At 31.6% G+C, this 23,159-nt stretch overlaps 1 protein-coding gene across 2 annotated transcripts in view; it reads left to right on the top strand.

The window, feature by feature from the left end:
* Positions 1-21,359, top strand: part of LOC143412221 (complement factor H-like) — an 80,750-nt gene extending 59,391 nt beyond the window's left edge. The window contains exons 12-22 of one of the 2 annotated variants that reach the window (XM_077110705.1): positions 842-1,018; positions 1,783-1,965; positions 2,070-2,249; positions 4,676-4,852; positions 8,933-9,115; positions 9,510-9,719; positions 10,400-10,573; positions 11,253-11,429; positions 12,550-12,726; positions 15,500-15,682; positions 19,955-21,359. In XM_077110705.1, the coding sequence (XP_076966820.1) occupies positions 842-1,018; positions 1,783-1,965; positions 2,070-2,249; positions 4,676-4,852; positions 8,933-9,115; positions 9,510-9,719; positions 10,400-10,573; positions 11,253-11,429; positions 12,550-12,726; positions 15,500-15,682; positions 19,955-20,163 (2,030 nt within the window). In that variant the 3' untranslated portion in view covers positions 20,164-21,359. The remainder of the gene's footprint in view (positions 1-841; positions 1,019-1,782; positions 1,966-2,069; positions 2,250-4,675; positions 4,853-8,932; positions 9,116-9,509; positions 9,720-10,399; positions 10,574-11,252; positions 11,430-12,549; positions 12,727-15,499; positions 15,683-19,954) is intronic. The other variant, XM_077110706.1, reaches the window with a different exon arrangement.
* The last annotated feature ends 1,800 nt before the right edge of the window (positions 21,360-23,159 follow it).

Here is a 23,159-nt window from a genome sequence, read left to right as displayed (position 1 = left end):
ATTCAGGACCTCACACCTGCTAAGCATGAGCTGCATCCCCAGACCCACAAATAAAACTTTTAGTTTTTGAAGAATTATTCTTAAAAATAGTTTTTAGTGTACATTTAATTTTATAAATGTTTTGGTACTTGAATTTCGATAGTATGCATTTTCTTTCTACCATGGTTCTAATTTTTTAATTGCAGCCTTTAATTTTATGAATTTGTAAGGAAGAGGTATTCCAAATAAGAAAAATGCTTTTTCAATTTTATTATAATAAAATAATTGAATATTAATGTAAGGATTCAAGACACCTATCAGTTTGACTTTGAACTATTTCTTAGTTTGTTTTCTTTATTTGTAATATATTAATTATATAATTTTTTAATGTTACTGTAACTTCAAATACATTAGAAATGCTTTTTAATATAATCTATTTTCTCAATTATATTAAACAGAAAAGCCAGTTTTTTAAAAAATGTACAATTTAAAATTTATACAAAGCAGATTGATTTAATATGAGAATAATTCCGTGTTTTAAGGGTACAAAAATATGACATTAAATTTTACAAATATCAATAATAAGCCAGATTCAGTGAAAACTAGTTGAATTTTCAAGTTAAATTTCAGGACAGATATATTGCCATTCAATATAACCATATTTCTCAGAGTCTTAGATGAGTAAATTTAGGCAGTGAATAAAACTAATCTGTAACATTTTTTTCCAGGAAGAGGATTTGTCTGATACTGTCCTGTATATGCATCACTGAACACCTACCTCATTTTAAAATGACAATGTAAAATGTAATTTGTTAATGATTAATTATACATTCTTATTAAATTATTTTATTTTTTATTTTAGAAAGGGAATGCAGGATTCCCAAAATGGGAAAACTCTTAATTGCTGATCCCAAGAAAGATAAATATAAAGTTGGAGATTTGTTGAAATTTTCCTGCCGATTAGGACTTACAAGAGTTGGACCAGATTCAGTACAATGCTACCATTTTGGATGGTCCCCGGATATCCCAATATGTAAAGGTGAATGTTTATCTTTCTGTTGTAAATATGATGATTAGAATTTTGAATATAAACCTTTTTTCCTTCTTCTATTAATTTTGTATTGGCTTCCACTGTATCTGTAATCTAATTAATGAAGTTGATATGTGCTATGTGGCAGAAAGCACAACTAAACTTAAAGTTTATTTAAGAATTTAATCACCAATTATTTCTTGAAATATGTATTGGGAGTGTTCATACATACAAATATGGTAGCTGAGACTAGAGAGATTTACTTTGTTACTTTCCATTTTTCCTACACTGTTACCATTAATACTGGACATTTTATATAGTACAGGACTTCTCTCAAGTTTCATAGAGTATATCTAAACAAAATTTAAACAGTTTATAGTTAATTCAATGAAGTACATTAGAAAATCATTTAAAGATGTTGATTAAATGCTTGTCTCATTGATGATACTTTCTCAAAAAATTATGATAAAGTGTTACTATAGAATGAAAAATTAATATAATTTACACAACCACATTTGCTAACAGTTTGTATGTATCTTCAAAATATCTACATCATTGAAAATATTCAAAGCTTTAAAATATTTCCAATGTTACTATAATAGAATTAATCCAACTTGGAAATATGAATATAATGTAAAAATTTATTTTTAATTAAGAATTTTACAATTAATCATATGAAAAAATAATCAATTACAAAAGAAGTCTCTCCATTTTTCTGGATTTTTTATGTGCAAGATAGACAATTTAACCATTAACCATTGTTTCTACTATAGATCAAGTACAGTCATGTGGTCCACCTCCTCCACTATTCAATGGGGAAGTTAAAGAAACAAAGAAAGAAGAATATGGACACAATGTAGTAGTAGAATATAATTGCAATCCTAGATTTTTGATGAAGGGACCTAATAAAATTCAATGTGTTGATGGAACGTGGACAACCTTGCCAAAATGTATTGGTAATATATTAAAAATACTAAATTTAAACTGAAACATTTTTGTATTTATTTAAGCATACATACTGTGTCTTCATTATCAACATGTATTTGTGAAATTTACATAGAGGAGAAGAGAACATGTGGAGCTATACCTGAACTTGACCATGGCTTTGCCCAGCCTTCTGACCCTCCTTATCACCATGGGGATTCAGTGGAGTTCAATTGTACAGAAACCTTTACAATGATTGGAGACAGATCAATTACATGTATTAGTGGAATGTGGACCCAACTTCCTCTGTGTGTTGGTAAGACTACCCTCCTCAAATTCACACTTAATGAAGTTTAAGTTTTATGGAAAAGATATTTGCAATCTATTCATAAAATTAGAGATATTCTTGAAAAAAGTCTAGTCTTAACTATAATGAATTTTATTGCTCAGCATTTAATATGAGTTTCCAGAAGAAATAAATAAAAGTAGTGATAAAATTTATTAATGTTTCTATCCCTATTAATATTATTTACCTTATAAGTGTAAAGCTAGATTTTACTTAATTACATGATTAAAATGTGAATATTCCTTTCCAAAAAATATAAGTATTTTACATAGATATTGTTGTTGTTCTATATGGCACTCTGTCTTTCAAGCCCTGGAAAACAAATAAAGTCCACAAAATACCCACTTATTACTAGCTTTTCCTATAAGAATCTTTCTCTGTCAGAGATTCTGACAAGGATAAATTCTCAGTTTCAGTTAGCAAGCTGAAGTTCATGAGCCTCTGCACAGGTGTTAGTAGTAACTTAGCAACATTACATATCTGGTGTTGGGCCAGGAATCAAATATCACTGATTGATTTCACACTTTCCCTGTTGGTGATCAAGCCTTTGATGACCAAAGGAAAGATTCTTCACTTTTCTCTTAGACTGAGTTCTTTCCTAGCGTTCCCCTAGGTCCTTCATTTTAAGTCTGTCCTGGGTATCCAGTCTTATTTATTCATTGGATTTCTAGACATAATTAATCTCAGAACAGAGTAGAGTTCCTCCAGAACAGGAATTACCTTTGTTTTGTTCTCATGACATTAAGATGGCTGACATACAGAAGCATTTATTAAGTTTTTGTCAAATGAAACAATAAATTATGTTGATTATTAACCCTTACATTTTTTGCTAAACACATTTCTGTGAATAAAGTGTCTTCAATCCTTTTGGACCTCACCTTATCCTTGTCCTTTTTCATACACAGATGGTTTTATCTGATTTCATATGGGAGGAAAACTAATATTAGGGATGAGAAACTCTCAACTTTTCATTTTAACTTACACTCAAAGTTGTGCTACAATTATTATTTTTTCTGATCTCAGAGTTTTTCATCCTGTGATTCATCTTCTGCTTACTGCCTATAGTCTGCTTCATATAAGTCCTTCCAGCTCTCATAGTTTGGTCTATAATTCTACCCTTTCAATATTCATTTTGTACTTTCCACCACTCTAGCTTTTCATGCTTCTCAATATATTTATTTACTCCCAAAACCAAAGAAATCCTTTCAGAAACCGATCAAATCCAGGGCACAAACAGTTTCCCTTGACCAAAGATCTTCCTTTAGTTTCTACCTCTTGCTTTTCCTTTCTCAACACTGTGGACCAGCCCCAAGGATGAGACTAATTCTCAAGTACCTCATGTACTTTTAAATTTCCCATTTCATTGTTTTGTTTTTAAAGACTGGTTTACAAACTTACTGTGCTTTGGTAGTTACTGATTTTTCTTTGCTCTGTTCATCCTCACATTTCAAATTGTTAATAACAAATATTTACAGAGACCAATACAGAAATTTTGTCATTTTCAAAAAGAACTCTCATCTTCCCTGAGTTATTGAAATATATGGTACATTGAAAGCTTCCGTAGTACTTATTGAACTCATAACAGAGTCAGCAAAATTTTGTTGTTATGGTATTATAATATTATTTGATTATAGTATGATCTGGTATACATAATAGTTTCTTAAAGACTCTAAGAATGGAAAAAGAGAGATTATGATTTTAAAGCACCTGATTTCTTTTTTACTTTTTCTTTTTATGATGTAGGGATTGAACTTAGAGCCTGGAAATGACAGGCAAGCCTCTACCAAGCTACACTTCTAATGAAAGCACACAATTTCTTATTCCAAGCATTTCCTCTCTCTCTCGGATCATATAACAAATCTTCTTAACTATTCATATCCTATAAATTATATTTTAGATAGATTTTATTATGTTACTACTCTCAAAAATATGTTTAAATGAACAACTTGTTATATTATATTTCCATAGATGATGTTTTTATTTTAATATTTAAGGATTCTAGATTATAGATAATATAGTGGTGGTTGCAATTAGGAAAACAAATGAATATGAATCTTTTGCAGAGATTTCAAATATGGAACCAAATCTAGTGTTTTAAAAATTTTTTCCAAATTTAGTTCTTTGATAACTATTTAGTATGCAAATCTTCTGAGAAAATGAGTCTCTTGTGCTCTTTCAGTTACCAAAGTACAAAATATCTTTATGACAGGTATTCTCTATAATAGTTCAAAGATAGGACATAAAGGCTCATCTCATGCAGTGGTGACCAGGAATAATTTGGTTGATAGAATTTAAAGGCACAAATCAAAATTTCATTTGACATTGACTGTAGAGCTACTTTACATTGACTTGATTCTTATAATTGGTCTTTTCATGGAAATATTTTCATTTTATAGCAACAGATCAACTTGAGAAGTGTCAAGCACCAAGACTAACTGCATATGAAGCAAATCAATCAGATAAAAATGAATATGATCATAATTTTAACTTCAGTTACCCATGTAGGGGAAAGTTGGAGCAGAAACATTCAATCTGTGTCAATGGACGATGGGACCCTGAACCAACCTGCACAAGTAAGTTCTTTTGTACAATGTTTTCTAAAATTCATTACATTTTTCCTCACTTATAGAAGTAGTATTTTGTGTTTTTTAAAAAATTTAGCTATGTGTTGATATAATTTCTTTTGAAGTTGGAAGGTAATTTTTGTCAACATCTGCCTTGAAAATTCTGGGTTGTACTGACATTTGCAATTCCAATTGAATAGCAAAGAACATTCTAGTCTTTCAGTTTTTTATATCTTTTTCTCTATAAAATTATAAGGACTAGCTTCAATAGTTTTGAAATTCTGCCATACCAATATATAGGAAGTATGGCCATACCAATTAAAAAAAGAAATGTAAGGCATATATGTTAACTTGATAATTTTCTTTTTCTATTTTATTTTGGTAATATTTATTTATTTATTTATGTTTGCATTACAATTCTTAATACACAATTATATCATAATTTATCATATCTCTGATTATATATAATGTATGTTGAGATAATTTTTTTAAAAGGAAACAATTTACATGCAGTGAAGAACACATGTTCTTTTACATTTTCTTCCTGAATCTTTATAGCTTTATAGTATTAGAATTTAGTTTTATCACCTTACATTAATTTTGAGTACAAGATTAAGTAGCAGTTGTTGTTTTTTTTCTCTGTATGGATAGCCAGTTGTTCAAGCAATATGTATGAAAAAGAATCAATTTACTACGAAAGTATTGATTTATTTCAGCACTCTTCATTCAATATTTTACCATAAGTGTCATATGTTATTTTGGGATTTCCATAGGTGCTGTTCATCAAATTGAGGGGGTTTCTTTCTGTTCCTAGTTAGCTGAGAAATTTTGATCATTGGGGGATGTTGAATAAATGCTAAATACATTTTCTTTATTGATAGTACAGTGAATTTTACATGTTTGTGTGCACACATACATATAAAAAATCTTAAATCTTTCATTCTTTTTAAAAAATATTTATACTTTTAGTTGTAGATGAACACAATATTTTATTTTTATGTGGTGCTGAGGATTGGACCCAGGGCCTCACGTATGCTAGGCGAGTGCTCTACATCTGAGCCACAACAGCAGCCCTTAAATCTTTCATTCTTGAGGAAAAACTCTGCTAGTACATGATATGATGTAATTCTCAGTTCTGCTGTGCTGATTCTATAAGTTTGGGGCAAGATATATTTTCATTTCCATGTGTCTCAAGATACTATCTAAATTTTCTTTTGATTTCTTCTTTGGCTTATTGGTTATTTTTATGTTTTAGATAAGTTGTCCCCAAAAAACTCATGTGTATGAAATGCAGGAATGCTCAGAGGTGATATGATTAGGTAATGAGAGCTATAACCTAATCAGTGGATTAATCCATTTGATGGATTATTAATATGAAAAAACTACTGACTAAAAGTATTGTACTGTACTTCCAGCTTAAAAAGAATTTATATAGGCAGGTGACTAAAAACAGGTAAGATATGATTGAAGGAGGCACATCACTGGGGGCATGTCTTTGAGCATTTGAAGTGTATTCCATCGAGTCATGACTTTGAGACAATTGACACAAAATTTAAGAAAATTCAGGGCATTAACGCAAGCTCCAATCTTCCTTTCTTTGCCCAATAAAAATCTGGAAACTGGACTTTATTATCAATTGTGTAGCTATGTGCTAGGGGAGAGGATATGGAAAGACATGAATCTTCCTACTGGCTTTGATACATTTGTTTAGGGCTCACCTGGCATTAAGAACCTTTCAACCACTTTGTAGATTTCTCTCAAAGGGAATTAGTTCATGTATTGTTGACCAGTGTGTCTATGGGAAAAAGGAGGATTGAGGATTCCTGCTCTGTCACTCCTTTGTTACATTCTTGATATGTTGTCCTCTATCATGATTTGCCGCAGTCTGGCTGGGCACAAAATCACGAGCCGCTCACAGCTTTGTAGATTCAAACAGCAATTCTTTATTCCCAGTCTCACACCGGCCCTCTACAAACACATTCTGAGGAAAAACACGTTCTGGGGGAAAATCCCAAATACTCTCTGAATCCCGAGAGAACTCAACGGGAACTCCAGGAGCCGGCACACCTGAGGCAGCAGGATACGCCCTATTCCCAGCAGGGTACACCTTAAACCTGGAACCGCCCTAAACCCAAGGAGAGCCCTAAACCCTGATCCGCCCTAAACCCGGATCCGCCCTGGTCCTTGAGCAAGGTCACCTTACATGCAATGTCACTGCAAATGACCTGGGTCCAATATGGAGAGTCCTTCCTCTAAGCAACATTGAATAGGCTGACAAAGAAATTGCCATGTGTCATTCCTACTTGGCAATGGCTCTCAGCAATGATTCTTTATCATTTTTCTGTTAGTCAGCTTTTCATTGCTGTGATGAAAATACCTGAGAACAGCTTAGGGAAGGAAAAGTTTATTTGGGGCTCACATTTCAGAGGTTCAGTTCATGGTTGGCCAAATCCATTGCTCTGAGCCTGAGATGAGGCAGGGTATCATAGCAGAGAAGAATTGCTAAAATCATGATAGCTTGGAAGCAAAGAGTGGGGAGCCACAGGGATGGTGAACATCCTTTTAGGGCATATTCCTAGTGACACACCTCCCCCACCTTTCTACAGTTACCATTTAGGTAGCCAGGTCATTAAAAAACTAATCACATCTGTGTGATAAAGGAAATCTAGATGAATTTTAAATAATTAACTTCCTAAGGTATTTTCTCTAAACTAAAAGTAAAAATTAAAGTAATGAAAGTGCTAACTACATATCTTGAATGCTCATCTTGCAAACTTGGAAAATAGGAAAACAAACAAACAACTTCATTATCAATTGCTTACTACCAAAAATTACTGTAAATTAAATGACAATAATTGTAGTATAAACTGAAATCTATGGAACAGATTTAATGCAGAGATACTTATAGCATTAAAACATACATTAGAAAACAAATAACAAAATAAAAGCAATATATAAAACAATCTAGAAGCCAAAAAGGAACATACTTAAGGAAAATAGGAAGAATAATTAAACATTATTAGTAATTGAGGAAAATAAATTTATGAAATTTATGAAAATGTATAATGAAAACATTGAGAAATATGTGAAAATATTTAAGAATAGAAATTAGAAAACATTATTGATAAAATATGATTATATTGCCTTAAACAAAAACAGAAACCTTGGAGTAAATAATAATCATGAATCAAGTTTATTCAGTAAAATATCTCTAGGAGCTATTAACAGCATAACACACACTTGAAAAGATTTATAGTATTTACCAGTGTGCACTTGCATAAGGCTTTTAATGAACTAAAAAATGCAGTAAAAGAGGAGAAAGCAAGCTCAAGAAATCAGAGGTCCAATTGCTTTCAGATTCATCCAGAGCCCTCCCCCAGTCAAAAGGGACATAGTTCATCTTCACATTATAAACCATCAAGATACATCTGAGGAATTTAGCTTTATGAGAACTGAGATATAAGTTTGCAGAGGGGTATTTTATACCCTACTAATTGTGTAACTACAATTAAACTGTGTAGTCATTAAACTGGGTATATACCTTCAATTTATATACCCCTAGGCAATGTGAGTGTGCTTCTAAATGGTAAGTTCAGGAGGGCTGAGACTTCAAATGGCACCACTGTAAATTATTTGTAAGTATGGTTAATGATCTAGAAGCAGTACAAATTGATTGTTAACCGACAACAAATTTTTACTCTAGTTAATCAGCTTCTGTTGGTAGATTTCAAAAGGGTTTTAATACAGTCCCAATACATTTGTTCATCTATATTTCTAAAAACACCTTCATTGCATACTTTATTTAATACTTGTGATTAAAAATGTATTAATCAGTTAAGATTATCTAAAGATTACAAATAATAAGTTTTTTGTAAATAAAGAAGTTTGCTTAAAAAAGAATGGGAGGACCATCAAAATAGGTAATATTAAACTGCCATCCAAATTGAGAAGTATAACATATATAAATATGGAACATAATTACATCATCATTTTGTGATACATAGTTATGAATTTTCTATTTTTTGAAAAGTATTTTATATATTTAAATTACTATTTTTATTCAAGAAATCTAATTTTAATATTTTCTAGAAGTGGAGATAAACTTCTGCCCACCTCCACCTCAGATTCCCAATGCTGAAGATATGAAAACCACAGTGAAATATCAGGATGGAGAAAAAGTATCTGTGCTTTGCAAAGAAAATTATCTGATTAAGGAAGCAGAAGAAATTGTGTGCAAAAATGGAAAATGGCAGTCAATACCACGCTGTGTTGGTCAGTACTGTGCAACTTGCTTTATAACATACTTTCAGTTGAAGTTAATAATCCCCTCTGCTTTATGTAAATGAAAAAGATGATGACTTTTTCTCTTTCTCTATCTATTACACTTGATCCTAAAACTGTAAGTTATGATCTAGGTTCATAAACCAGTCACCATCTTTCATTTCTGTCAACAAAATTGGACAACACTTTGGGATATTATGTAACTAGCAGATAAATTTCTCTTTATGAATATTTTTCATATAATATAAGAGACACAAATCAAGGGAGATATTGGGCAAGAGGATAGCATAGATGTTTTGACGACAGACTTAAATAGTATTTGATTTTAGTTTTAATTTAAACGTTTTATTTATGTTTGACCCTTTGATTTCTGTTTTTCATACAGAAAAACTTTCATGTTCTCAACTACCTGACATTGACCATGGAAGAATTAGTCCATCTAGATCTTCAGAAGAAAGGAAAGAAGGAATTGAATCCAGACAGTATGCACATGGCACTAAACTGAATTATATTTGTGAAGAAGGTTTCACAACCTCTGAGGAAGATGAGATAACATGCTACATGGGCAAATGGAGTCCTCCACCTCAGTGTGTAGGTGAGGACTGCATGAAAACTCAAATTCTGATTTGAGAATACAAATACTTAAATAATTCAGAGTACAAATAATTGAATATAATATGCTTTTGTCAAAGTCAGGGTATAGAATAATATAGATTATCATATGTATTTAATCATTTAAATATTTTACAATTAAAATAGTATTGCATTATTGAATCAATCCTATTTTTATTAATTTTATTGGTTCATTATAGAGTCACTTTTTAATTTGGCATTTCTTTTTAAAAGAATATAACATGCAGTGAATTTAAATTTATGTAAGTTGTAGTGTTTGCTTTGCAAACAAGATTTTAAATATTTTAAAAATATTTTCCTTACAGTGTTCCTTCTGATGTCTTACAATACTTGGTATATCCATCTCATCAATTTATTCAATGTTATTAATTCTGAGGATGTTTCTGTTTATCACTCATGGTTGAATTAGAGAATCTCTGGTGGTCTCTTAAAAGCATCGACATTTTTATTTCAATTTCTTGCTCATGTTTTTACACGAGAAAGGTGGACTTAAGAAGCCTTTATGCACATTCTCTGTGACTTTATAATAGCTTATTTATTATTATTTCTTTTCAAAAACTGTGAAATATCAAAATTGACCTATAAAATTGAATTTCTGGGTTGTAAAACATGGATTCATTCTTTCATTATTTTATTTTTTAGGACTTCCTTGTGAACCTCCACCTTCCATTCCTAATGGTTTTGTGTCTCATGAGTTAGACAGTTACCCATATGGACAAGAAGTTATTTACAATTGTTCTGAAGGTTTTGGGATTGATGGACCTGCATTTATAAAATGTTTAGGAGGAAAATGGTCTTCCCCACCAGAATGCATAAGTACAGTGTATTTAATTTTATAATATGTGTGATAGATTCCCTCATTCAAAGTATAAGTAGTACAAATAATAAAGTAAGCTGTAATTCTAGAATTTTACAAGGTACCTGAAGTTTATTGAGTTTAGCAGAGAATTATAGCCTAGTCATTAAAAGAAGTTTGACACTAACAACCAAATTATTTTACTTTCACATCATTTTGTGTGAACATTTAGTATCCTCTAATGTACATTCTCAGAATTCTTATCTCTCTCTGTTCCTAGAGAAACTGGCCCCTACTCATCCATCTCATGCTCAGTTCATCACCAATCTCACTACAAAATACATATTTCATAAAACTTTGAAATAATTATTGTAAGTAATTCACATTTTCAGAATCCAAAAGTAGAAATACATAATACATGTGGCAAGTGTGAGCAAAAAAATAATTTGAATGTAAAAATCTGATCTAATGCATTAGAACTACTAATATTTCTTCAATTATTATTCCTATCTTATACGTTTGATAAACTTTGATAAACAGTTCAATTGAAGTAAAAACATCATATTTTGTTAAGTTGTCAGAAGTATATTATTCATTATTCATTGGTTCTATAAGTAGCTAAGTATTATTTTAGAATATGACTATTAAATATTACATATTTTATAATTTAGTGAACAAATACATATTTTTTTCTTTCAGGAACAGATTGTTTTAATTTACCCAACTTTGATGATGCCACACTTTTAGGAGAGAGGAAAGAATCATATAAGTCAGGAGATCAAGTGACTTACAGATGTCCAAAATTTTACCAAGTGGACGGGTCCAATACTATAACATGTATTAATGGCAAATGGATAGGAAAGCCAATGTGCAAAGGTACGTTGATGGCATTATAAATTTATGTATAGTGTCTTATGAAATATTAAATTTTCTATACCATTCTTAAAAATGAGTATAGATTAATTTTCAGGCCAGGACAAAGTAAGTTTAAGATTAGAAATAAAAGGTTGGAATTAAATATACAGTGGTTAATCTCACAGCCCAATGGTTTCAGAGTGTGGTCCCTAGACCAGCAGCATCACATTTTTGAACAGATTTTTATGAATTCAAATGAAAATTTCTGAGCTAATCTTAGGTCTCCTGGAAAAAATAATCTTGAGATATGACTTGAAATTATTCATCAAGTTCCCCAAAGGATTTTATATACTCCTCAATTTGGGAACCATTGCTATAGCCTGTTATTACTATCCATGCACCTAAAACTCTCTGAGGAATTACATATGGTTTATCTTAGTATCCAAAAGCACTTATAAATAAATTTTAAAAGCTATGTTTCTATAAATATAGGTGTACTTTTATGTTACTTTCTCACATCTTTAGTTTTTTAATTGATAATCTACCTATTTTTTTAAAGTTTTACTTAACTTTTTTTTGCTTTTATTGGTGCATTATAGTTGTACATAACATCTTTGAACTGTGTTTTAAGAATAACAAATTATTCTTCAAACTATGTTCATAATTCTTGACTTATTCTCTAAAGAGATGCATCTTTCAATTTTTATTTTAAGAGGCTAAAATGGTAATTAATGAGCAAGATAATTGTATACCAAAGAGTGATGCTATATAATCTTGTTACTCTTTTTTTGTTGAATTTTAAAATTCATGTTGCACTTACGGAATTTGTAATATTTGTTGTACTCAACCCAAGGGGAAATATTTCATTCTGAGTGGTTTTCAAGGGGATAAAATATCTATCAGTGTTCTGGCAAAGGATAGCAAAGAGATTTAAAGGCATGAAAGGTTAGCTCTGACAAAAAATATTGCTATATCTTCTTTTCCTTGTATTACATGTGAATTTATTAAAATCAGAAAAGTTCTTCATGACAAAGTATCTATTGATTTTCAATCCTACTTAAAATGTATTCAGAATCTTATTTATTGTTTGGCTACTCAAAATGAACACTAGGTGGAGATACTTTCTTTTCTTTCTATTCAGATATGTCCTGTGTGAATCCACCCAAAGTGGAAAATGCTAATATAATATCAAACCAGATGCTTAAGTATCCATCTGGTGAGAGAGTACGTTATGAATGTATCAAACCTTTTGAAATATTTGGGGAAGTAGAAGTGATGTGTCTAAATGGAACTTGGACAGAGCCACCTCAGTGCAAAGGTAGAAGATCATATTTTCGAATTTTTCTTTGCTTGAGGACATAATGTGAGTAAAATATGTTGATAAAAATAAAATCAAGTCATTCTTAGGGATTATATTTTTCAAAACCAAATAATATGATTTTTCTAAAGATTTATTTTCTGGCAAAATGAACTAAGAAATATGGTGTATTTTTTTCAAGACACATTTAACCAGATTAATAGAACAGTTACAATCTGAGAAAATTCCTCATCTTAAAAGTTAAGACACTCAGTACATTTGGACAACTCCAAGAGATATCTACTTTGAGAAACAGAAAATAGGTCATTGAAGGCTGATCATAGACTATAAATATACATTTGGGCATCTTCAGTATATAGAGTATATTTGAAAATATGTGATTGAGGCCAGCCAGGGAATCACTTATTTATAAAAATAAGTCTGGATATTAGTTCATCAGCATTCTAATATTTATAATTCAGGAAATGAATAATGGAGATATTATATCAACCATTTCTATTTTTAAAAATTAAATTTTTCTAATTTATTTTCTCTTACTTTACTTTAATTCTACCTTTTGCTAATGGTGAAGTCAGTTTTATGTAAACCACAGAATTAAGTTTCATTTATGTATCTATCTTACCATACTTGCTCCTTCATATAGTATATTTAGATCATTTATATTTAAAATAAATATTGGGCTTTTTGTTTCTTGTTTTATTTGTTTATTTTCTCTATTTCTCATTCTTGTTTCTGATTTTTTCCATTCTTTTCAGGGAACATTTTAAAATAATTTCATTTTGATTTATCTTCCTGTTTTTGAGTGTATCTCTATGATAGCTTCCCCCACCACCTTTCTTTTTTAAAATTGTTGCTTTAGGAATTACAATATATACATAATATATTTGCAACTTGCCACTCGACTAGTAATGGCATTGTATTTTCGATCAAAACATGAGAACCTTACTTCCATTTAAATCCATTTACCCTTTGTGTTTCCTGTACATACACTGAACATTGTTACCAAATGATATAATTTTCTTTCAAACATCAAACATAAATAAACAAACTGAGGAGGAAAAAGTCTATTATTTTTATATTCTTCCTTTTAGCAATTACAGGATCAAGAAAATGACAATGTAATTGATAAAAGGAAGAATATATAATATAATAGACTTTTTCCTCCTTAGTTTGTTTATTTGTTTGATAACTCAATTATCCTTTCTTCCTTCTTTCTGGGCCTCCAACATTTTCTTTTCCTCTAAAGGTCTCTGAAGTTTGATTGATTCATTGATTGATTTTTCAGTCTATTTTCCCACTGGGTAATTCATGTTGTTATATCTTGAAGTGCATGGATTTATCCTTCTGTCATCTTCAAACTGTTCAGTCTGTACAGTGAGACATTTTGTTTTGCTTTTAATTTGTTATATTTATGTGTTCTAAACCCTACTGAGCTTTTAAGAAACATTGATTATCAATATCTTTATCACATCAGTATTCTCTTTTATTATCTTTTTTGTTTTAAAATGTTTCTGATCCTTAATATGATAAATAATTTTTAATTTTACACTTGATATTTTAGGTATTACATTTGAGATTCACCCCCCATTTTAGATAAATTTCCTGTTCAGTGGTTCTCCATTACAGTCATGCTGGATTTAAGTCCAGGTTTCTCATTCAGCCTCTACAAACATACAGGATCTGTTCTGCCACCTCTGTGGGTGGTCTCTGGTCATCAGTGCCTTTTAATGTTTTTATTATTTTCTCTAGATTAGGTCATGTATTGTTTTAAAGATCTCTTAGACTAGCAAGGCCGCTCCCTTCCTTGTCCTTAGGTTAAAGGGATGAGACTCTGCATGAGCTTTTCCTTTTATCTCTACCTGATATCATTTGTGAGATTACCAGCCTTCTCCAGTGCTCCATCTAGAACACACAGGAGCCCCAAAGTGAACTCATATAGCAACTTGTTTGCCATTCCTTGAGTCCTGAAGTTCCTAGCCAGAGTGAATTCTCTGTACCTTCTAGAGACTTCTTTTATTGGCATTTAAAAATTATTATGTCCAAGATTATAAATTATGCTTAGTAAAAGGGAAAGGGAGGAGTCTTGGGGATAGGAAAGACAGTGGAATGAGATGGATATTATTACCCTAAATACATGTATGAAGACAAGAATGGTGTGATTATACTTTGTATATAGAGATATGAAAAATTATTCTCTGTGTCATATGAATTGTAATGCATTCTGCTGTCATATATAACAAATTAAAATTTTAAAAAACTCAAAATACAAAACCTGAAAAAAAGGAATAGGTAACAATGATTTTTATTCATCTTGTCCAGATTAGGAAGACAATATTTCCCTATTATTTTTTACAAATTTACTTCCTTTGAACTTTTTTCAAGGAGTTTTTTTTCTTTTTAATAAAAAGGAAAATTAAAAGAAGTCAGTAGGGACACAATAAATACTGTGTAATGTCATATATAATAAGAAACTTTCTTAGTTTGTCCTCACTTTATACCTGTTCAGCATTTATATATTAAGACACATTTGTTTTTAGTATTGAATCACTATAAAGCAGACACATTTGTTGATGGTATATATGCACCTTCAGTAAGATGAAAAGAAGAACTTAAAATGTAACTCTCATTTTCTATGACTAATATCTCTGTGAGCAATCATTTGTTACCAGAATCCATAAAATCTTGATGCTATCTGGAGTGATGTTTGTGCTGGCTTTAATTTTATCCTGTATTTTGATTTGTTCTCTTCATAAATGAAATGGTATTTTTCCAGATTCCACAGGAAAATGTGGGCCTCCTCCACCTATTGACAATGGAGACCTCACTTCATTCCCATTACCAGTATATCCTACGGGCTCATCAGTTGAATATCAGTGCCAATCCTTATATCAACTTGAGGGTAGCAAGACAGTAATATGTAGAAATGGAAAGTGGTCAAACCCGCCAAAATGTTTACGTAAGTACTTCAGTAATCTCATGGGACCCGGGAAAATCAGCACCTTGAGTATGATACTTTTCTGTATAAAATAGCAATAATTCACATTTTAAAAAAGAAATATTCTGTGGAATGCTTCTCTACCAACTATTCATATGTGAGGAAATAAAGATTAATAAGTTATTTTTTATTTTAAAATAATTCATAAATACAATTATATATTTTTTACAATTTTTTATTAGCATGTAATAGTTGCCCTTATTAATGGGTGTCAGTGTGATATTTCCATATATGCATACACTCAGCATGATCATATCCAACCTCTATTTACCCACCTTACATCCCTTTCAACCTCTATTGGCCACTATTCTACATTCAGGTCACCCTCTTTAATATTCTATATGAAAGAGAATGTATGGGACTTATCTTTCTGTGTCTGGCCTATTTTGCTTAACATAATGGCCTCCAGTTCTATCCATTTTGCTGTAAATGACAAAAGCCAATTCTTCTTTGTAGCTGAATAATATTCCCTTGTGTAAATATACTACATTGTCTTTATCTCCTCATCTATTGATGAACACAGTTCTCATTCAATATCTTAGCTACTGTGAATAACACTGCATGGGCATGCAGATATCCCTTTGGTATGCTGATTTTGTTTCCTGTGGATATGTACCCAGAAGGAAGATAGCTGGGTCATAGAGCAGATCTAATTTAAGTTTTTTGAGAAAACTTCTGCTCTCCATAATGATTGTACCAATTTAAATTCCCACCAAGAGTGTAAGTGTTCTTTTTCTCTTACATCCTCACCAACATTTATTAACTTTAGGGTTTATTGTTAATAATAGACCTTCTAACTGGAGCGATATGGTATCTCATTGTAGTTTTCATCTTCATTTCCCTGATGGCTAATGATATTGAGTGGGTTTTTTTTTTATGTATTTTTGACTGTTTGTACTTCTTTGAGATATGTCTATTCACAAATCATTTGTCCAATGTTTAATTGAATTACTTGTTTTTAGTTTTTTTGAGGTCATTATACATTCTAGGTATTAACCCTTTGTGAGACGCATAGCTGGCAAGTCTTTTTCCCATTCCATGGCTCCTCTCATTCTGTTGACTCTTTAGCTGTGCAGAAGGTTTTTCAATTTAATATATCAACTTTGTCAATTTTTGCTTTTGTTTCTTGTGCTTTTGTGGTTCTATCCAGAAAATTGTTGCTTGAACCAGTTTCTTATTTCTCCATATTTTCTCCTAATAGTTTTAGAGTTTTCAGGTTTTACATTTAAGCCTGTGTGCATTTTGAATTTAATTTTGTACATGGAAAGAGGAATCAAGATTCAATCATCTGTGTATGGATATCCATTTTTAGCATCATTTAAGAGGTGGTTTTTTACCCAATGTTTTCTTTTTTGGAAACTTTTTTGGAAACTTTGTTAAGAATCAGCAGATATAGATGCATGGATATATCTATCTATCTATAAATACACATATATATGTATACACACACATACAGAGAGAGAGAGAGAGAGAGTGAAAGAGAGAAAGAGAGGCAGAGTGTGTCTCTATTCTGTAGCTTTGGTCATTTTATCTATTCTTATGCAAATACTATGCTGTTTTGGTTGCTATGGTACTGTAGTATGTCTTGAAATAAGTTATTGTGATGCTTACAGCCTTTATGTATTTATTTTTTTTCTCAAGAGTTTATTAGCTCTTCAGGGTCTTTCGTGCTTCGATATGAATTTTAGAATTTTCTTCGCTAGTTCTGTGAGGAATATCATTTATATTTTAATGGGAATGGCTTTTAATCTGTAAATTGTTTAAGGTATTATTGCTGAAGGAATATATGCTTAAGGTATTATTACCAGCACTAATTCTTCTGATCCATGAGCATGGAAAGTTTCTTATTTATTTTGTATCTTCTTCAATTTCTTTAATCAGTGTGTGGTAGATGTCTTTTGTTCTTTGCTGTTTTGTTTATTGTTGTAAAGATTAGTGAATGAGATTGTTTTTATTATTTGGGTTTCAGCACATTCATTATTGGTGTATAAAAATCTCACTGATTTTTGTATATTGATTTGTATCTTGCTACCTTAATGACTTTATCCATTCTAATAGTCTTTTGGTGGAGTCTTTGGGGTTTTTTTATATATATATTTAAACATATCATATGTAGACACAAATAATTTGACTTCTCTCCTTTCAATTTGTATGCCCTTTATTTCTCTTATTTCACTGTTCTGACTAAAATTTCTGGTACTATACTGAATAAGAGTGGGGAGAATAGATACCCTTGTTCCTGATATTAGAGGAAATATTTTCAACTTTTCTCATTTCAATATATTGCCTATGGCTATGTCTTGTATGGTCTTTATGATGCTGAGGTATGATCTTCCTAAACCTTATTTGCTCAGGACTTTTATCAGGAAGTGATATTGAAATTATTCAAATGCATTTTCTATATCTATTAATCACATGATTTTTATCCTTCATTCTGTTAATGGGATGTATTATGTTTATTGATCTGAATATGTTGAACCACCCTTCCATCTCTGGGATGGAACCAATTTGATTATGGTGAATAATCTTTATGATTCTCTGTTGAATCACATTCAGATTTGCTCATCTTTTATTGAGAAATTTTACATCTATGTCTATCAGGTTATTAGTCTACAGTTTCTTTTATCTTGTGTTCTTGTTGCTATGGTACCAGCGTAATGCTAGCCTCAAGGAATGGGCAAGGAATGATTCTCTCTTTCATGGGTTTTCCTCAACATTTTATTACTGATTCAATCTCATTACTCATTATTGATCTCTTCTGGTTTTTATGTTTCATGGTTTAATTTTGGCAGAACCTATGTGTCTAAAAATTTATAAATTCCTTCTAGGTTCTCTAATTTGTTGGCGTACACTTTCTCATAATCATCTCTTATGACTCTTTGTATTTCTGAGGTATTGGTTGTAATGTCTTTTTTTCCACCTCTTATTTTTTTGAGTCGTCTCTTTTTCTTGGTTAGAGTCTTATTAAAGGTATGTTCATTGTTCTTACCTTTTATGATAACCAACTTGTTGTTTCTGAAAGAACGAACAAGGCTTGTTGTCAGAGAAAATGCCTGTTTATTGAGGAACAGCTCTGCATATTTATAGAGCCAGGGGTGGTTTGACAATTATGACAGTTTAAAGGTTGAAGGGTTTGACAGTTGGCATGGGGTTCTTTCTGATTGGTGGGTAAGGATCATATGGGTCAGCCGGGCTAGTCTGATTGATGGGTAAGGATCATGTGAGCCAGCACAGCTCACCATTGTATGGCTCTTCTTGGGGGATGGGGAAGTTAGTCTTTGGAGCCAGGGCGACTCCCAACAGTTTCATTAGTCTTTTTTTTTTTTTTTTAATTATTACTCTTTTTTTTAAGAGAGAGAGAGAGAGAGAGAGAGAGAGAGAGAATTTTTTAATATTTATTTTTTTAGTTTTCGGCAGACACAACATCTTTGTTTGTATGTGGTGCTGAGGATCGAACCCAGGCCGCACGCATGCCAGGCGAGCACACTACCGCTTGAGCCACATCCCCAGCCCTCATTAGTCTTTTATCCTGCTTATGTATGTGACACCCTCTCTTATACATTATATCACTGAAAATTTGTAGCATTTGACCAATATTTCTTTTCTTTCTTCTTCTTCTTCTTCTTTTTTTTTTTTTTTTTTTTTGGTGAGGCTAGAGATGGAACCCAGGGCTTGTGCATGTAAGGCAAGAACTCTACCAATTGAGCTATATCCCTAGCCTTTTGACCAATATTTTAATTAAAGAAAAACCAGCCAATCATGATAGTACACTCTTGTAATCCCAGAAACATGGGATCCTGAGGCAGGACGATCACTGTTTTAAGGCAAATCTCAATAATTTAATGAGACCTTGTCTCAAAATAAGAATAAAAGAAAGGAATGTGGATGTAGTTCAGGGATAAAGTGCCCCTGGTTTCAATCTCCAGTCCAAAAAACAAAACCAAAATCAGTCATAATGCCATAATAGTTTTACACTCTAAAATGCCAAGCTCTTAATATGATAAATGATCTTAAGAATTGGTAATAAAATATAATTATCACACATTAACCACCTAATTCTTACATCATTGACTACTTTAACTTTAATATATCTGGTATTCACATAGAATTTGTTCAAGAAGAGTTTTCAGGAAGAATTTCTGAAATATTAAAAACATTCTACTTGAAAACTCCAAAGTCTTGGTAAAAGACTCATTTCTAATGTAATATATTATACTCATTTATCTCTTTCAGATGCATGTGTAATATCAGAAGAAATCATGGAAAGATACCACATAACCTTAAGATGGAAAGATCATCAAAAGCTTTATTCTTCATCAGGGGACACAGTTGAATTTGTGTGTAAATATGGATATTCTCCATTAACGCGAAGTCAATCATTTCGTACAAGGTGTATTGATGGTCACCTGGAATATCCCGCTTGTATTAAGAGATACTCTTAATTTCATCAAAATCTGCACTTAAATTCAGAATTTTTATTATTAATCTAGTTTTCAATTTTATTTTAAAGTATTGTTTAACTCATTTTTATTCATAAATTAGAATTTGTGTTGATACCTGCTAATGTGTTTAGAATCTGAGAGGCTAGAGCCCCACATCTTAAAAGCACTGCATTCAAATTTGGCAAACCAAAGTACCATGCATCCTATTCATAAAACATCTATGGCAAGAAATTAGATGCAATTACTTCCATGCTTGTCTGTATCCATCATTCTCCAAACTGAAAGTTTTCTACATAACTTTTGGGGCTCTCTGAGACTCTGTTCCACAGTGCATGAAAAGATAGACTCTCCATCTTCAAAATTATAAAATTCAGAAAGATCTAAAAACCAAACTGAGTCATGACTTATTTTAGTAAAAAATATAATCAATTACTAAGTATTACTTATCCATAAGCAAATGTAAAAAGATGACATGTGAGCTTCTAAAATATATGAATCTAGTACATTTAACAATGTAAACAAATCATAAAGAGGAATATAACTATAAAACTATCATAACTGTTACTATATAACTATGGAAAAATGATTGGCAGAAAATGCAATAAAATCTGTAAAAACTATATTTATACTTAGAGTTAAGAGGATTGACTTGTTTAATTCCTTTAAAAAGACAGTCTCTAAATTATGAGACAGTCTCTAAATTTTTGATTTTTCTTTACTTTACAGTAGTATGAAAGTAATATGTATTCAGTAGAAATTGTACTTTAATCTTTTTCTGCAACTAGAAATACATGGTAGACCACTTTTATGGTATTGGGTAACAGCAGTTAACTGCATCCAATTGGCATTGTGATTAACAAAGTAAGCAATCACTATACTACAGAGTACTGTTCTGCTAAGCTATGATATATGATTGGTTGGTATATTAAATGCATGTTCAACTTAAAATAATTTTAATTTATCATGAGTTACTCAGGGTATAACACCATTCTAAGTTGAGGAGTATCAACATTTATATTATATTGTACAATCTTTCAACCTTTAATATACTCAGTTTTGAACTTTAAGAATAAGTTGTTTTAAGACAATAATGCATAAAAAGCAAGGTGATCATGGGAAGAAATATAAAGGCCTTATTGGTAAGGATCTCAAGGTCAAATAATGCTTTAATGAGTCATTAAATATTATGCATTAAATTAACAGAATAAACTTTTAAAATCATTATTATTCAATAGATAGGAAAAAAGTAACATCATTTGATAATAAAAACACTCAAAAAATTTGGCATAGAAGGAGTTATTCCAAGACAATAAAGCCATATACAAGTTGAATAATCCTAATCCAAAAATCCAAAATCTGAAATGCTAATACTTCTGAAACTTTCTAGATAATAATGCCCAAACTGGAAAATTCCACATCATGATTCTTTGCCTCATGCACAAAATTATTTGGAATATGCATATAACTATTTTTGGAAAACATTTATGTAGTGAATATAAAAACCAAATAAGTTTTGTATTTAGGCTCAGGTCCCACCTCAGTGTATCATTATGTATATATAAGTACTTCAAAACAACAACAAAAATGTGGTCCCAAGCATTTGTAATTAGGGATATTCAACTTACATTAGCAGTCTACAATTGGTATCATACTAAATGGTTAGAAGTTAAATACTTTACCTCTAAGATCAGGAATAAGGCAAGAATATCTACTGTCTTAGTCCACTTTCATTTGCTATCATAGAATACCTAGGATTGGGTAACCCCAACATCGTCTGCTTGCCCCCAAATTCATGTATTTCTCACATACAAAATAACATTCTTTTCATCCAAATAGTTTCAAAGTTTTCACTTCCTTCAGCATCAACTCAAAAGTTCCAAGTCCAAAGTCATTTAAATTGAATAAGGGTGAGACTCAAAGCCTAAATCATTCTAAGGCAAATTCTCTATAGCTGTGAACCTATGAAACTAAAACAAGTCATCTCCTTCCAAAATACAATGGGAAAACTGATATAGGATAGACATTTACTTCCAAAAAATGGAGAAATAGGTGAAAAGAAAGGAGTTACAGGCATCAAGTTCAGTCCTTGAGCTACAAAGTTTTCTACTTTGATTCCATGTCTTGCTGATTGGAATCAGCAAGGAGATTGGAATCCCCAAGGAGTTCAACTTGACAGTCCTGAGGTTTTGTTGGGCTTAGCCCATGTTTCAGCCCTGTTGCACTGATGTGGTTCTACAGTTCTGGGGTTTTGGTCAACAGTCCCTATCCCAAACTTGCCTCTGTACTACCATAATGAGAACTGTCTGTGATAGCTCTGCTCCCATGATTTCATTAGTCACTGCCCTAGCAGTATTCTGTGTTGTTTCTAGCTCTGACCCCACACTTCTGCTTAGCATTGCCCTAGTGGGAGCTCAATGTGCTGGTTCCGTCCCTTTAAAAAATCTCTGCCTGAGCCACTGGGTATTACCTTGAAATCTAGGAGGAGACTGCCAAACTTGGATAGTTCTTTGTAGACCTTCAAAATAAATTACTTTCATGTGAATGCTGCCAAAGTTTATGGCATGTACCCTCTGAAGCAGTGTGTCTAGCCATAACTTGAACTTTAACAGGGTATCCCCTTCTAGAAGTTGTCCTTGACAAGATCATTCACTTTCTTTTCAAATCCTTTAATACCTTCTCCCTGAAAATCAAAGGGTCAAAGGGAAATCAGTAGAATAGAGAAAAAGAATCAGAGGGAGGAAAGAGGGAAAGGAAAGGGGAAATACTGGGAAAATATTCTCTAAATTATATTGATATGTTATGTATATGTATAAGTAAGTAACAATGAATCCCACTACTGTGTACAACTATAAGACACCAATAAAAAATCTGGGGGGAAATCCACTCCCTTTTACTAAGTATTTTAAATTATAAGGAAAGGGCTCCCCTGCAGAGTCTAAATTCTGCAAGGCCTCACTTGAATAGCTAGGATGTCAAGCATTTCTTTTATTGCCAGA

Source organism: Callospermophilus lateralis, chromosome 13 (genome assembly GCF_048772815.1).
Source record: "Callospermophilus lateralis isolate mCalLat2 chromosome 13, mCalLat2.hap1, whole genome shotgun sequence".
NCBI classification, from domain to species: domain Eukaryota; kingdom Metazoa; phylum Chordata; class Mammalia; order Rodentia; family Sciuridae; genus Callospermophilus; species Callospermophilus lateralis.
The sequence above is the reverse complement of the archived record's forward strand: the minus strand, read 5'-3'. Positions and strand labels throughout refer to the sequence as shown.